The following is a 16,748-nucleotide window of genomic DNA, read 5'->3' as shown; positions in this document are numbered from 1 at the left end:
AGGCATGGCTTAGCGACGCTTTGCATCCGTCGAGCTCCAGCTGCGTGTGTCCCGAAGACGAAGTGGTCCACCGACAGGTCTGTCGGCGGAAATTTCGGAAATATTTTCGGAAATATAACGCTGAATTTCGTTTGGTGTAATCATTCCTCTAGAATTTCCACATTACATTTACATGTTAAATGAAATAAATAAAAACTTAATTAAGAAGCTGTAGGTAGTTGGTAACGTAAAAAGCAATTGCAATTCATTTTATTGCACCCGCTACGGCCCCTGATCCCTTCGCTCAAGGAAAACAATTTTACCTCCGAAAGCCTACTTTTCAAAATAACCTCTGGCCTCCCCTAAAACACGCTGTATTCCTTTACCACCTAATTTATTCCACTCAAGAACTTGAACGACCTATTTAGACGCCAACGTGGCTTTGGAATCTACAAGTCAAAAACGTGCAATCGCGCATCTCATCCTAAGGTTTTATACTCTGATCGTATTTTGGGGATCCTAGGGCTTTTAAAATCGCTAAATTTTCTCTCAGTTTGTCGTACGTTTGCTTATTGTACCAAGCACTCATACGACTAGGATCACTGTATTCACTCAAGAGGTCTCTGTATACAATGCCATCGGGTTGCACAAAATTACTAGTTTTAAATGACTAGTCCAACCTACTCTTGAAAAATGTATAATCTGCTTTTTATCTCATTCAAAACTGCTTTTTTTTCTGAACTGAGAGTTGGGGCTTCTTCAGGAAAGTTTCTTTTACCTTTAAACAAATGACCGTATCGACTCCTTCTTTTCCCTCGAAACTGAATTATACTGATCTGCGTACACGAAGTCAACGTGCCGAAATTGTCGGCTAAATTACTTTTTGGAGTTAGCCATTTATCCCTGTTCTGTTGAGAATATTGCAGAAATTCTTGTTTCTTCATCAACGTACTGCAAATTCTTTGTTACCCTTTCAATTAGTACACAATCATGGATGTAGTTTGTTTAGCTGCTGTCATTGTTTAACAACTCTTTCTCGGTATTTGTTTTGTACGCTAGGCCAACTTGTGCACATTAGTTTTTTTATGCATTGATTCAATTCTGCAATACCTTACAGAGTTGAGCTTATTGGTATGAATATAATAACGAATAAGCCGAGCGAACAAACATTGCAGCTTCACATATGGGCTCTGAAGGCATTAGATCCCCCAAAGTGGTTAGATACAAGTAAGACATTGAACTGGTTACTACAAAAGCTGCTACACAAAAATTGGAAATTTACTACCGCACCTTAATCTTCGCTTGATATTTGGTCTTCCTGTCCATCCACTTGGCGTTCCGCAGTGTTTTCTTAAAGACGTCTTTCAGCTTTTTTACGAGGTCTTCCACCTGAAAGACAGTTATTCGCGCATATCAAGAGACGGGTAGTTAGATTTTATTTTGCTGCAAAAAATATTTTTCGGGCAACATCTGATGAGTGACGCGATTTCGTATCGAACCTTAGCCATTTCGAACCAGCTCAATCTTGGGATGCGGCGTCGAACAGTAAGACGCGCTGCCGACGGCGTTGAGCGGGGCATTACTCTGTGCAGTGGGCACCGTAAACCACAATCGCCCTTTTTAGGGAACAGGACCGTTGAAAGGGTGTCTTCACCCTGTACGGCGGCGCTGGAATCAAGGCACGCTACGCTTCATTTCGTGATACTGCCACTGCTCCCAGCTCGTAGAGCGGTACGCCTAGCAGACTACGCGTCTGTAGCGGACAAGACAAACACTGGCGAAAACGACAAAAGTGCCGATCGTACATTTGAACCTAGATTGCAGTATATGAACTAACAAACATCGCCTCAGTAAACAGAACATATTTGAGCGGTTCTTTACCTTAGCGCGAGAATTGCAGCCCGCACACTACGACGCAAGCACGCCTAAAGCAGAGGGAACCGACCCGCGCAATAGGCGGGGGCAGCGACGCATCGGCCTATGGAAGAAGCACCACGCATGTTTGGTGTAGGATCCGTCGTATTGATTAGCCAGCCCCACGGCCTCCCGCTGTCCTCTGTTTCTCCCGTGCATGTGCGGTTTGCATCAGCCAAGCAAACTGTGCCTAGATTTTTGGATCCCGTTTTCCGGAGGAGTACTTACAAGGATAAAAAAAAATCGAACGCTAGCCTTCTTTTCAGATATACGTTCTTCGTGGAATTATTTCCACCAAGCATGTTACAACTGACGTGCGCAAACGTTCAGTTCGGGTTTGCAGGAAAAGCGTACGAGCACGCTTTCCGGAGTATCATAATTTGGAAAAATTTGCACGCCTGTTTGTATCCGTGGGCACGCAGCTTGTCGTAAAGCGTAGGCTCCACCATCGGAAGGGACAGCGTAGGATGAGCTGAGTAGTATAAACAGCTTTAGCACCGTTTTGCGACAGAGCTTAAGATAGGTCCGATGATCCCCTTTAGCGAGAATACAGGCGTTTTTAGTATGTTGCGTTGCCAAGGTCATAGAACTAGAGCAAGAACTACTCGGTTTGTTGGCTTTTTCAGTATGTTGTGTTGCCAAGGGCATAGAACTGGAGCGAGAACTACTCGGTTTATGTGCTGTTGGCTTATAGTATTATATTGCTGTGAGAGGGACGACATATGCTATATCCCTGTACTTTTTAAGAGATAAACAATAAATGCTGTGGTGTTATTTTTAATGTCTAGGAATCAGCAGTGAACACAACTCATTTCTCTGAGGCGTTAGCTTTACCAGATTACGACACCACCTCCGCTCGTCCTTTTATTGTATTCCAATCTCCTCAGCTTGGTAGATGTGCAATTTACTTTTTATGTGTTATTTTGAAGGTACAGTGAAGACAAAATACAATATGTGTTATTTTGAAGGTACAGTGAAGACAAAATACAATCTACCTTTTTTGAATTAACTATACTTTGGTAGCTCGTTCTACCCTATTCTGGCCCGAAAGACGTTGTTTCCAGAAATTTGGGATAATACATAATACACTGTACAATGTTGTTGTGCACCACGTAAGAGGTTTGCCACTAGAACTGTACAAAAACTAAAATAATCAGTGTGGTGAGTGAATGTTAGCATTCCAAATATGGGACCAAACAAACCGTAATGCGCCAATGGTATTCAACTGTTTAAAATTTGGAATACGCGCGTTTATACCAAAAAGTTTTGGGAACAGCGGGAACGTTTTATGTCAAATAAAATAGTCGTAAACTATGAGATTCGCAAAATTAAGAATAAAGCGAACAAATTGTTTCAACGTTCGTCTGCGTACCTGTTGTACAACGTACCTGCTGCGGAACGTACCTGCTGAACGTACCCGCTGTGTGGCGCTTGAGTTTCACTCGAGCTTAAGATTACCTGACCCGAAGAACTGAAACCGAAAAATTTGGTAATATTAAGCATACGTACCTCCACTTTGGCTTCTTTGCTGAATTTACGTCTCACGTAAAGGTTCCCAACGGCTTCCGGCATTCCTGACTTCGCGGCACCGACGCATTTCTCCCACCTTTCAAGGTCTCGTTTAACTCCAGTCACAGCTTTTGTAAGTTCAAAGGAGGCGTTTCGGATACTTTTTGATGCAGACGTAGCCCAATATAGCATTGTGTTCATCCCTACATAGTTGAAAAACGTGGTGCTGAAACGTAAAAACGCCAGGACGCATTAGTGTCAACGGAAATTTAACTTTACAATTTCACTGAATATGTACAAATATTTCTTTCCGCGCAATTGACCTAAGTACATTTTTTCATTAAACTTAACTGCACTATTAGATGTTGAGAAATACGTTTTAAAAGATTAAAAAGATTTTTAAACTAGTTAGACAGTACAACAACTTCACAGCAGGTTCTGTGTGGGTTTCAGTATTATTTTCTAATCATCATCAGCGTCTTTATTGGTGTATTCGTCATTATCAATTTTATCATCACCCACTACAAAAACAATAACCTCCACCACTACTACCACCACCACCACCATCATCACCAGTATAACTAAATGACAAAACTGATTTATTTTTAGTTCCTTACATGCCCCTTTGCAGGGAATTAATTAAGAAATTGAGGGGTTCTACAAAAGTGAGGTGTTACAGAAAATACAGGCAAAACATAGGAGTAACAAAACCAAGCGTACGAACTATTCACAACGAGGTATGTTCGAAATACATGTTTAAGCGGGAAAGCGATAACATGAAAAAAACAAAACGGAAGTCAACACCATAGCGCACAAGCGAAATATACGCACAAGAATACAAAGAATACCAAACACAATCCGGGTATTGCAGCACTTTCCTTACTGTATCGGCAGTGGGCCCGAATTTATGTGGCTACGCTGCTCCTTAAGCAAAGGGCTTCCGGCTCTATTCGTACAAATTTATTTGCACGTGCATAAATCCACTGCGGTCATTTCATTCTACGTGGACAGCATGCTTGCACTACAAGTGCCATCGCTGAATGGCTGTGTAATTGTATGGCTTTGTAGTCACGCCAGATATCCCTTAAACTCACAGCTGCAACATGTATACAGACGTTTCTTCATTGAATGCAACGAACAATTTTAAGACAATATTTTACAGACATGAACGGACAAAACATCTCCCAAAAAACCCTGGTATAAAAAAATCACAAATTGTTGTAACCTTGAATGATTACGAGGTTTTCCCTTATATGCCAACCTATATGTCAGCGCAGTTTTTACCAAGGCTGAACAAAACCTGAAAAAGGAACATCGGAGGGACGGCATTCAATAAATTGAAACCCTGTATTATCGCAGGCCTAAAACAGCAGGCATTTGCTTTCACTTTTACTTTTTACTTCAGTGTAAAGCTTTGATTGGAGTGACGAATATGACTCCATTGAAAGAGTAATAGATTGTTATGTAAAACGTACCAGTGCTAGTGGCTACAGAGACAACCCCCATTGCAGATTCGGCATGTTCAAATCCTAACCTTTTCAAAATAGTAACTGCATAACACGGTATCATTTCAAAATATGGATGTGATCGAAACTGATATGTGCAGCACCTGTAGAATTTTGCAGCCGCTCGTATGATCTCTCTTTGAAAGAACCCATGAAGGTGCTTGGCACACGTAGAAATTAGCTGACTGACCTAAGGAAGTCGAATATTTTATAAATGCAATTTTCCGAAAATCCAATTCTCGTCTAGGCGTTAAGTCGAAAGCTTATGCATATTCAGAAGCTTAAGGAGCTCCAGTGTTCGTGTTGGCTCAGCGATTAGTGTTGACGAAATATTACTCTTGTAGCGCGCTTGCGCACCCTTTGTCGATGAATTGATGAAGAAGGGTTTAAAAATTAGGATTATGGATGTCAACATCAATTAAAATACAAAGTGTGAAAACGAAGAAAAACTTTTGCCAAATTCAGCTCGGGTGGATGACGAGGAAGAATGACCGCTCTCAACAAAGTTGCTGGTGCCCCAGCAATTTACACCCGCCTTTCGGAGACGAATATTTGTGTTGTTCACGTGTGGGTTTCAAGTAGTATTTTATCCAGATTTGTGCATAAATCAAACAGCATAGTAGCGACCTTAACAGCGCCACAGCCAAGGCAAAACATAAGAAAACGTGTTAGCTTTAGCAGTTCTTTTCGGAAGGTACTCAATCAAAGCGGTGATGAAAACAACAAAAGTTTTATATTGGAAATATTTGGCATTCTATAGTGTCCCCAGCGCTTGTACGGAAGCAAACGATGCTTTATTCACTGCGAAATTTATATAGTTACGCTAAAATTTTGATTCTCGCGCCAAAAGGTGTGTTTGAATGATGGTTTCAATGACATCATAAGAACCGGTCATTTAAATAAACTTGATGTGGAGCGGAGGCTTGCTTACTCGTAGTCTACCTAGATGGCGCCAACACACGACAGCAAGCGGTTTTTTGCCTTTTGTTTGTTTGTGACCGTATTTAAATCTGGCTAGTTTTGTACACGAAGAAAATAATCGTTTCGTGAAACATGGTGCTCGCTCAACAAATATGGTCACGTAAGACACCGTCGCTTGCGTCAGGCGGCCGGTGTCGTCTGAGAGAACCCAAAAGCCCCGCTGTGCCGTGCATCTAAACGGAGCATAGCGCGAGCAGTACCAACAGCAGTACGCATCTGTACTTGTCTGTTTACGTGTGCTTTCATAACTTTCACTGCTTGTCCCACCATTCTAAGTGTTATAAAAGAATGTGCCCTTAGTGTAAGCGCAAATAGCTCGTTCGGCAAGCCTATAAGTTCCGCGTAATTTGCGTTTGCTTTTTGTGGCCTCCTCCAATCGCAGAGCTGGCTGGTATGATGTCATAGGTTCTGTTGCGGGAAATGAGCTAGTGGGCCGCATGGTCATTGCCTTTTGTAACAGCGGAGCTGTTGTTACTGGCCGTAAGTTCGGGGTTCCTATGCGCCGGAAACTCCCCGCGTGGAACGCTAACGCGGAGGCGTCGTGCAAATGTCGCAATACCCACTGGACATCGGTAAGACGTTAATAGCAGCCGCCATAACACCCGAGAGGAACGCACGCATGCGCTCAGTATCGTAGCAGAGCCTTTCGCGCGAGAGCTCGCGTGGTCCTGCGCATGCGCGCAGTATCGTACAAGAGACCACACACGCAGCGTCTTCGCAGTTCTCGGAATGGCCCCGCCGCGGATATTTCCCATGGGCGAGGGGGAGGCCTCGATGCGAAAGGCAGAGAGCGGTACTGAAACGAACTATGTGTCCGTCAATGCTTACTTAAAACAGCTCCGCGATTCAAGTATTGTGCGTGAGTGCAAGTCGGCTTCGATTTTTTCCAAATTATACAGCCCATTTCAGCGAAGTTTACGTTAAAAGTGGTGTCAGAGTGATTCTATCGTGGGAATTTTTTGAATGAACCAATCTTGCATTTTGTCTCCATGGCCCCGTTATTAAGCAGTTCTGTTTACACCAGGACTGATAATGCCTTTATGCACCTTGAAGCCAATCTCTGTTGACGAAACCGTAATGATTTTATTTATTTATTTATGTACAAATACCTCAAAGACCCCAGTGGGCGCGGTTTTACATGAGGGGTGGATGAAAACAAAAGGTTACAAGTATAGGTACAGGTTACAAGTGAGCAAGTTTACAAGGTTACAAAATATAATTACGAACAGCTTCATGAACAGGTTCATGTTATACGAAGTTGATATTGTCGACAAATATGTTAAAAAGTACGAGTGACTGTAAAACATTCCGCAACAGTTAGATCACCGAGCATGGACATGGTACAATGCCTTTTTAGCAAACACAGGCATCTTTACCTTTAAAACGCCGAGAAAATTGCCAATGCCACAAATACGTCATGTAGCTTTACATCAATCATTGCAACAGTTTTTCAACAACAGCCGGTTTCTATTTCACGACGTTCCGAGGCGTTGTCTGCAGCCAGTACCAAGCGCGCAACGTTTGAAAGAAAATTGTATACAAAGAATATAGCACATTCATTAAAAAAATTTGTTCCTTGCGTAGACGATGTCATACTACCAAGTCTGATCATGCTGTGTGATTTACCCTATTTTGAGAAACTCATAAATGTGCTTTACTCTGTCTTTATACAACAGTAGTTCAGCATTTACTGCAACTTTGATGTCGTATATGAAGACAAAATATTATTCCAGTAAGTTCGATTTTATTGCTTCCACATGATTTACACATCGCTCTGATTTAAACGTTGAGCCGAAAACGTTGGCAAACTTTGTCTAATTGACAGCGCTTCCGCATCTTTTCAGATCTTGGCTTCCTTTATCGTCAAAGTGTCTTAAGCCTGTCTTTCACTAAAGTTTTTTTTTGTTTTTGGGTTTACTTAACCTTCTGCCATAATTTACTGCAAGGAAACAATGGAAGGTGATAAAGTGATTTCTGAATCATAATAGTGAGTAACTTATGGTTCAGTTTCATTATACGAGTTTTTCACCCATCATTACACAATGCATCCGCATTAAATGAATTTTTTTGTTCTAGTATGCGATGCTCGCCTGTGAGTGTCGAACAGCGCCAACAGCCATTCCAACAATTATAAGAGTGAGTTCCGAATTACCCAAGAAAAAGTCATCAACCCTGTCATAAAGAGAAACTTTACCTGCGCAGGCATCAAGCAAATTCACGCTTCGAACCCTATATGAAGCGTTAATATGATTGCCGTAGTAGTAGTCGAAAAATAAATTCTAATTTGCAAAGGAGGTGTATGACTGTTCCAACCAATAACATTAAAGCCGTTGCACTCAATATGGAAGCTGTCGTAAGTGAAGATCCGTAATTCACCATAATGGGCTCTGCCGTCGTTATCCGCTTACCGTTACCCCCCATTACGCTCTTCACCATCCAGTCTCATTCCTCTCCTGATGAACTCCACGGAGGTTTGTCCAACGCATTTCAGATTTCCCGCCTTCGCAGTGCTCGCGCGCCCCCTTCTGAAACTGCGCCAGCGGGAGTTCTGTTCTTTTTGTGTTTGCTTTTCCTCCCGCACGTGCCGGCGTTGCACGGCCAGTTTTTTTTCGCTTTCTATCGTAAAAATCAACCCAACGAGGGTTCCTAACTAAATGAACGCTGTAGCTGCCGGATAAATACGTATATTTTGCCTCAAATGTACCTGCAATTTTGTTTGCGCTAAACAACGGCAAGATGTATGACAAGCGCCAGCGGTTCACGAGTTTCGGTTGGCTTTCAAAGCCTGTGTAAGAGGCTGCGACGAAACAACGTTGTGTGGCTCTACTTGGGTCCAGCGAGCGAGGTACGACGACAATTCGAGCCCCTAGAGTGCACTTGAAAGCAAGACCACACCGGTCTTCAAGAAAGGTTACTGAACAGTAATTCTTAATTATCCGTTCCTGTCAGGAATGCGGTTTCTGCAAAATCATAATAAAGGCAATGCGCGCCGTTTATGCAAGTAGTAATCAAAGTTCAAGACCTTATCACACCCATAGCCCGGTTTCTGCGCTGGTAATCTGTTTTACTGCTTCAACGGCCGAAATTAAGCGCGCGATATTTACTACAAATTATTCTCAAGCCATTTTCATTTACCTGACAAAAGGTTCCGATTCCATTATCATAGAAGTTTTTTTGTGTACCTAGCTGCAACAGGCGTAATAAGTCCTGCTCTACAACTAATTCAAGGCGATCTATCTCCCGGAAGTTTAGCAGTCTGTCTCCCGAACCGTTCGAAACTTCAAAGCCCGAGGAAGGTGTCATAAGGTTGAGTACTCGTTTCATTCTGCTTTTCTGAGGATTTTTATTTTTAGTAATTAAGTACTCTAAGAGCCCAAGCGGGCATTACATAGGAACGGGGATATCTAAAAACCCCAAAAATGCAACTTCATCATCATCAAAAGAATGTAATATACATCAGTGGCTTGCCCGACTGTTTCTAACTACGAACCCTTTTTATAAGGGAAGGAAGCTACAGGACTAGCAATAGTCAGTTGCAATAAATCCCTCAATGCATAACTTGCCTCTAACATTGATAAAGTAGCGGCGTGGCATTGCCAGAACTATTTACATATCAACCGATTTAAAACGAGGTTTACGATAATTTATTCTAAGCGGCAGCAGCTTACAATGCCTCAATACTTAGTATTGAGTCACTCAATTTAAGCACTCAACTATTGAATGTTCCAGGAAGTTGTTCCTGAAGGAATTATAAAATACATGAATGATATTTCACATCTACACAAACTAAATCGCTGACTGTATGAGGGTACTACCCGAAGTGTGCAATTTTTTTGGTATCAGTACCTTACGTTTCTTCTAAAATGAGGTAACATGCAGCCCTTTCGTTTGGTGCCACTCAGCCGACCCAAAATCAAGCCGTTCGCATATTTTGAGCCCATTCAGTGCCGATGCTTCTTCACCTCTTTGTCACCAAAGGCTTCCCTGCAATAATAGTTTTATTCTACAAATCACGCACTCGAATTTAAAAAAAAAACTATGCATTTCTCGCTCTGGTGTTTGAAATGACCTGCCAACCAATGTGAACCTTTTTCTCTGTCATTTGCGTTATAAAACCTCTTCTTGCATTTATATTAAAGTAAAAAACAGATACCCACGATTAATTGTTTTATGTACCCGTAATTCCCTCGTTATTTTTAAATATGTATTCAAATTTGTCAATTTTTGATCATGTAATGTCAATGCTTCAAGTACAAATGTTGATATCATTACATACAGGAGGTCCCCTTTGAGCACTTTGCTATAGGACCTCATTCTGTATGGCTACATAAGAACAAAGAATGAATGCACAAAACAAGACATTCTTCTGATTTAGACAACGATATGCGCACGAAAATCATGGACGTGAGCGTTTGGTTGTCTATGGCATTCAGCAATACTCTAATGAACTTGTTCTTATGGACACTCAATTATCACCTCAGGAGAGCTATATATGAGCTCAAATCGGCGACAAAATGTGAGCAGCTATACCTTAATTGATGCTCAACACTGAATGCATTAACTTGTATTGAATGTACACTTTGGCTAAGATCACTTCAGTTTCCGAATTTGGTCTTTTCAATTAACGGTTCGTCTTTTGCTCCGTTTAATGTGTTGGCGTGGGAAATTTCGTCTCATAGTTTAGGCAAAAGTAATTAAAAGAGTTTAAACGGACATTATGAAATTTGTTTCAAAACATGATGTCATATGCAGACGGTTCTACTGAAGGTCGAATAAGAGTAGGTACGCGAAGGACTGAGTTCTTACCCGTTCATTTTTTGAAGAAATTTAACAATTTTGCCGTAGTAATCCAAAGCGTATATTTCCAGTGGTTCGCTTTCATTCAGTGTGAGGTTAATCTTCTTGAACTCTCTATTCAAAAACTTCAAAAGAGGAAACTGAAAAAAAATCGTGGCATGTATTGATTGATCACTGCGCATAAATTTATTGAAGATTTATGATCGCGAATATAAAACGGAGCTTACTGGTAAAAATAAAACTAACGAAGAATTTCTGGTTTTCGCTCGGAATATCAACATTTCGTCAGGTGATGCTAATTACGTGATGAGATCTGGCTATGAGAGCAACCCGTCATATGAACCATTCTGAAAGTGGAGAGAGAACAGGGTAAAAATGAATGAAAAAGCTGCTGAGCTACCCACGTGCACAGCCGGCTTCCTACCCCGGAGTTACGGATAGTGGATTGGGAGATACTAAAGACGACAGGCGGAAACGAGGTGATGGGAGCGCGAACGCGTGTGTACTCACAGGACTCTTCTCAGGCGCTATAGACGTGCCTTTAAACCTTTACTGTTCCTTAAGCAGCTTTGGTGAAAACTTCCACAGCGAGTCAAAATATCCGAGTGAGAATCAGACATCTGGGCAAGTTGAAAGGAATGCAGTGTAAAGCCTAACTGCGCAACTAAAAGAGGACAAGAGAGGGCACAAACGAACGCAGTCTGATGAATAACCCTTTTTTTGAAAAAAAAAACATACATAGGCGCTGCGACGACGCTTCACGTGGTACTGCTCGTAGGTAATAGAAAGCACTGAAATCCTGATAACAAGGGGAGAGAGGGAACAAGGACGCTCATGCCTGGAAAAATGGTGTACAAGGAGGGGTTGCTTTTCAGCTTTATGACCATATTGTATACATTGGCCTACTTTTGGGTAACCACGATCGACGGCTGGTTCCCTCGTGCGTCGTCGAGCCTCCTAATGTAGAAGGCTTCTATTATTTCCCTGTTTAATTGCTTTCTGCCGGTCACTACAGTAATAATATCCGCAAACACTGGTTCGTGCGTACATCGACGGCCTTCCCAGCATTCGCGGGAGTATTTCGACAAGAGTGACGGCAAGTGACTGCACAAAGAGAGCTCGTTTTCTCGGAGCCTCTTGTTCACACAGCGCTCTATTTGTGCGTTATACGTATCTCCACACGCAAGAGGCAGCATATAAACAGCTGCTACTTTACATGAAACTTAATGCAGACCGCGTTTTACCACGCACCAGTAGCGGTCATCGACACCGATGCCCTCTATTCGGTACCGCACCTGGCCACACATATTATATAGCTTACTAGATGCATTGAAGACAGTCCTGATCCCTTATTTCGCTCCACGGTTTGTTTTCAGTTTACGAGACAGTTTGTGCAGGTAAGCTATCACCGTAAATTTTTATTTTCGTCACCAGACTCATCACTTTACTGCCGCTTTTTGATATGTAATACAGTGCCTTGCAGCCAATGGACTAAGTTAACTGATTTCAGATAAAGAAGGGGAATTCGACGTAACGCCTAAAGGAATGTTTGCGGATAGCCGAAAGTGGTGCTTAAATTGAACTCCAGGCCAGTGTCGGTCAAGTCTGCTAAGTTCGAGCAGCGACCTCTGCATATTGGGAATAAATTAGGCTCTGAAAGTAATGGTGGCGCTATAAAAAAACTACCATCCCCTTTTAAACACATTTCAGACAACGGCGAAGGCTAAAAGTGGCTGAAACCGACCTTCAAATCCTGAACAATCCAAATCGCAAACGAAGAACGAACCCAAACGACGCTTCTTGGCGTACTAAGTAAACGCATCTACGAACGCTTTAAATTTACGCAATTCGGAGGTTTATGAGATGAAGGAATAGTATTGTACTCCTTCTTTATGATCGATGCATGTACTGTTATAACTGGAGCCGTTCCTTTTTCGCGATTTCCAAGTGCGCTGTTGACACAATGGAAGCCCTGTTTAACACACGCACCCTGGATCCAGAGATCTTATCGAAGCTTTTACATCGATCAACCGCTCTATGGGAAAAGGAATGCATTTGTTGACAAGAGCGCCATCAGTCCCACCAAGAAAGCTTTCGCTTTTAAAGCTTCTGGAATTCATCTGGGTATATTCTACTCGGGGAAGACCGACAAGCGGTCACTACCGTTCCGGGCGATCGTCCCGGAAGAGGGTGTTTGCCAGCAGGTTGCTTTCCGCTTTCTGAAACGCCAACTTTCCCACCTGCGCCTCAATGAGCACTTCGTAATCAGTAATTCTCACACTGCAGCTGAGCTTCTTCGGTACAGAACACTGGTGACTGCACTGGATCTAGTGTTAATGTGAAGCGGTTATTCTATTGATTGACACATTGCGAGCCACCGCAGTGTGGGAAGATATGCGTCACAGAACACAATGATGAGCAAAATGTAAAATCTCGAATGACCTGTCTGTTCAGCCGTTCAGGCGGTTGCCTTCCCGTTATTTGAAGTCGAAATTCGTGGCGTTTGCAAACGAACTTTCCATTTTAAAAAACCGGCACCTGTATAGGGTCCTATGTCGCTCCTGTTCTGAGGAAGCAATATGTTTCTGGGCCGGTAGACAGAAATCTACGAGAACGGACTGGGAGGGGTGGCTGCGAGGTTCTATAAGTGGGTGGGCGGTTATGTGGGGTTTATCGACAGACAGGTCTATGAGGGTGGAGTGGATGATGTGTTGAAGGTGGTCCCGGAACACTTGCTTAGAGCTAATTTTCTTAGTTGAACTAATGAGTACTAGCGCTCTGCAGTTTCTAGAGCTGAAGATCACGTTTTGGAATGGACACGTCTGTTGGCAGTATCTTCTCTGGGCAGCAAAAGGGCAACTTGGCTTATCCTTTTCACACTTCAAGAATATTGATACTGGCCTAGCCTTCTCTCGGATTCGTTCGTCTTTGTTGACGTCTTGCGTCCACGGCGTCCAACAGATCTTTAGCAAGCAGGTACACGAGTTGAGGGTGTCCCGATAACCGAATAGTTGAAGCAGCGTGCAAAACATTTGTCCTCTTGATAAAGACTGGAAAACTGCGGTCATGTGATGAATCGGGTCACGAAAAGAAAATAAATTGTGGTGATACTGTATGTGCACAAGCTGTCGCAAGGACTAAAAGAAGTTTGGGCGCGATAGGGGATGAAGATATTTTTGTGGCACTATCACCAAATAAGCTATATAAGATGTGCGGCCGTGGCCGGTCCAGGGTAGCGGGAAACGGTGCTGGCGACCGCTACAAATGCGTAGTAAAACGCGAGTCGCACTCCGCACCAAGTAAAATAGCAGTAGAATAATTATAGTTTAAAGCGCCGGCTGAACGCAGGCGATAAGGCTCACCGTAGTGAGGTCTCCAGATTAATTTTTACCGCCTGGGGATCTTTAACGTCCGCCGAAATATAGTACAGACGTGCGCTTTCGCTTTTCGCCTCCATCAGAAATACGTCCGCCGCTGCCGGGAATAAAACCCGCGACCTCGTGCTCAACAGCACAACCGCTTAGCTGCTGAGCTGCCGCGGCGGGTAAATAGTAGTTGTTTGTATGTCGCCACTCATGTGCGGGAAGAAGTGTGCATGACAAAGTGGGTGCAGTGTGAACGAGAGGTTCGCAGAGCACGATCGGACCCTGGATAGTGACTCGCCGTCGCGCTTCTCGAAACAGTGCCTTGAATGTCGTGAAGGCCATGGAAGTACGTGTGAAATAGGGTTTCTGGATGCCGTTCTTTGGCCATGAAGACAAAATAGAAGTCTTTTATTCGAAACAAATTGTGTTTAATAGTACCCTAAGCACTTTTCTAGCAGCAAAGTATAGTTTATTCACTAAGATTAATACAAAATTTAAATTTGTGCGCTAAATCGTATGTTTTGCGACTTTGGCTATGATGTATCCAGTGTGGGCCTTAAAACTAAAGATAGTATGCTGACTACGCCTTCAGCCTTTTTCCACCTCGCAGACGACCATTTGGTTATTCTGTTATTTTCCCGCTGTCATAGAGGCCGCTGCAATACGGCTGAAGCACCAGTGTTCGCACTTTGCTTCTGACCGCACTTGTATGTATACCTGCTATATTTTTATTACGGTTGATAGTTATCGTATCGCAAAACATAAGCTATGACTGGACAAACATATATAGTCACGTAAGTGGCTGTGCCACTTATGTAGCTTGGCGAGTGTTGTCAGGCAAGCTCAACGTGTCCGACGACTGCGTTCGGCAGTGTCAGTCGAGAAAGTGCCGCTCTAACTTCGTCAATGTTTACGTGTTGGTTCGTACCTTGCAATGTTAATACTACCTTTGTCATTGCAATAAAAATATAAAAATATATGCTTTAAGTTTGAGAGTAAATAGCTCGTTCTGCAAGCTTATAAGCGCTTCCTAACTTGCGCTTGCTTTTGCAAACCTCCGCCAATCGCAGAGCTGCCATTTTACGTCAGAGGTTCTAGCGAGGGAAACGAGCAAATGGTCATTCACAGCTTATTTGAGTAAAGCTTGCGGTAAAAGTGGGGCCAGTGTTTTTTTTAACGAGGCAACTTTTCGAATGAATCAAACTTCCCTTTCTCTTCATGGCCTCTTTGACAGGGAAATAATGGCAGCCCTGCACATTACACAGATGGGCGTGCCCTTCTCTTCATGGCCTCTTTGACAGGGAAATAATGGAAGCCCTGCACAATACACACATGGGCGAGGCATGCGGTAGCCAGCCATCGACCATGCTTACCCCGAAAGCAGTACTCCTATGTAACGAGCACATGCGGCTGAAGGGAAACATCCGCCAGGATGCAGTTTCCAGACCTTAACGTCCTCTGCGCCCCCCCCCCTGCTTATCAGAAATTCATTCCTTTTTGTTATGTGCAGCATCCCGTCGAGCTTCTTCTCAGCACCTACATACGTATGTTTTTTTTGAAGCTTTAGTTTAGAAACTACGGTCGTTCGTGCATACTCTTGTCTTCGTACTGCGGCACAGTTATCGACAGCACATGTAATAGACAAGCGTTTTAAAGATTGTACATTATCCCAATGGGCACTAGAAATAGGCTTACGACTTTGAATAGCAAAGCATCATTGCAATGATACGTAGTAAGTCGACCCTAAGCCTCTGACAGCCAATGTCGTCTCCTCTAGCCAATCCCCCTGAACAGTTATGTGGGAATTGTAGGAGGTGTGTTAACGTCGCAGTGGTTAAGGAACTGGTGAGGTCGCCAAAAGAGCGCTAATTCAAGCAACCCGCAAACAAAAAACGTCGATGCGTTTATAACACCGTCGTCCTATTAGATAGAGCCGGAAGATCTCCCGGACATAGGGCTACTTCTGGTACAGGTTATTTATATGCTGGCATGCTACGCAGGCGTTATTAAGAGTTATTAGTGTATACTGATTTGATTCATTGGGGGTTTAATGCGTCGTGGTTACACATGCGATGAGGCATGCCGTAGTGGAGGGCTCCGGATTAATTTTGACCAACAGAGGATCTTTAACGTGCACCGAAATCTCAAACAAATGAGGATTTTGATTTTCGCCTCCATTTGAAAAGCGATGGCCGCGGCCGGGAATCGAACCCGCGTCCCCGTGATCAGCAGCAGATGGCCTTAGCCGCTGAGTATTAGCGCATGCTGGAACTACGGAAGCTTCCTGTAAGGTTTTTATAAATATTCGAATTGGAAGTGTTATCCTAATGAACCCTGAACACAGATAAACATCAAGAAACATGGCTATTTAGTAGCTTATGACACTTCTTGTAATTTCTGCGACAGTTATTTTGATGTTGCTACCTAGAGCAATTTTTACCAGAGGGCACACGCTCCTGGAAGGTCTTACTTCCCTTGTGAATCAGAGGCTCCGCATCGATAAGAGGTTCTACGGGCAAACCAGGTCCAAAGTGGATCACGTCTATGTATGTATTTTGTAGTTTTTCTCTGGGAAGGGTCAAGGAAATTTATAGGTTTCAAAGCACTTACGGATGAAAAATTCTTTTGCAGTTCCTTAACGGTCGTTCTGCGGTACAGCTTCAAGATATCTCGGCGTTCCTCTGGCGGTGCTGTAAGC

General features: G+C 43.1%; 1 protein-coding gene across 1 annotated transcript in view; it reads right to left on the bottom strand.

Moving 5' to 3' along the window:
• Positions 1–16,748, bottom strand: part of LOC144147163 (neprilysin-1-like) — a 105,622-nt gene that overhangs the window by 30,927 nt on the left and 57,947 nt on the right. Inside the window, exons 8-11 of the mRNA XM_077679232.1 lie at positions 16,661–16,747; positions 10,695–10,825; positions 3,403–3,628; positions 1,270–1,368 (exon numbers count right to left, since the gene is read on the bottom strand). Of these exons, the coding sequence (XP_077535358.1) occupies positions 1,270–1,368; positions 3,403–3,628; positions 10,695–10,825; positions 16,661–16,747 (543 nt within the window). The remainder of the gene's footprint in view (positions 1–1,269; positions 1,369–3,402; positions 3,629–10,694; positions 10,826–16,660; position 16,748) is intronic.

This window comes from Haemaphysalis longicornis, unplaced genomic scaffold, assembly GCF_048455015.1.
Source record: "Haemaphysalis longicornis isolate Haplotype H1 unplaced genomic scaffold, Haemaphysalis longicornis Haplotype H1 scaffold_7, whole genome shotgun sequence".
NCBI classification, from domain to species: domain Eukaryota; kingdom Metazoa; phylum Arthropoda; class Arachnida; order Ixodida; family Ixodidae; genus Haemaphysalis; species Haemaphysalis longicornis.
Note: the sequence above shows the minus strand (reverse complement) of the source record. Positions and strands in the feature narration are given on the sequence as shown.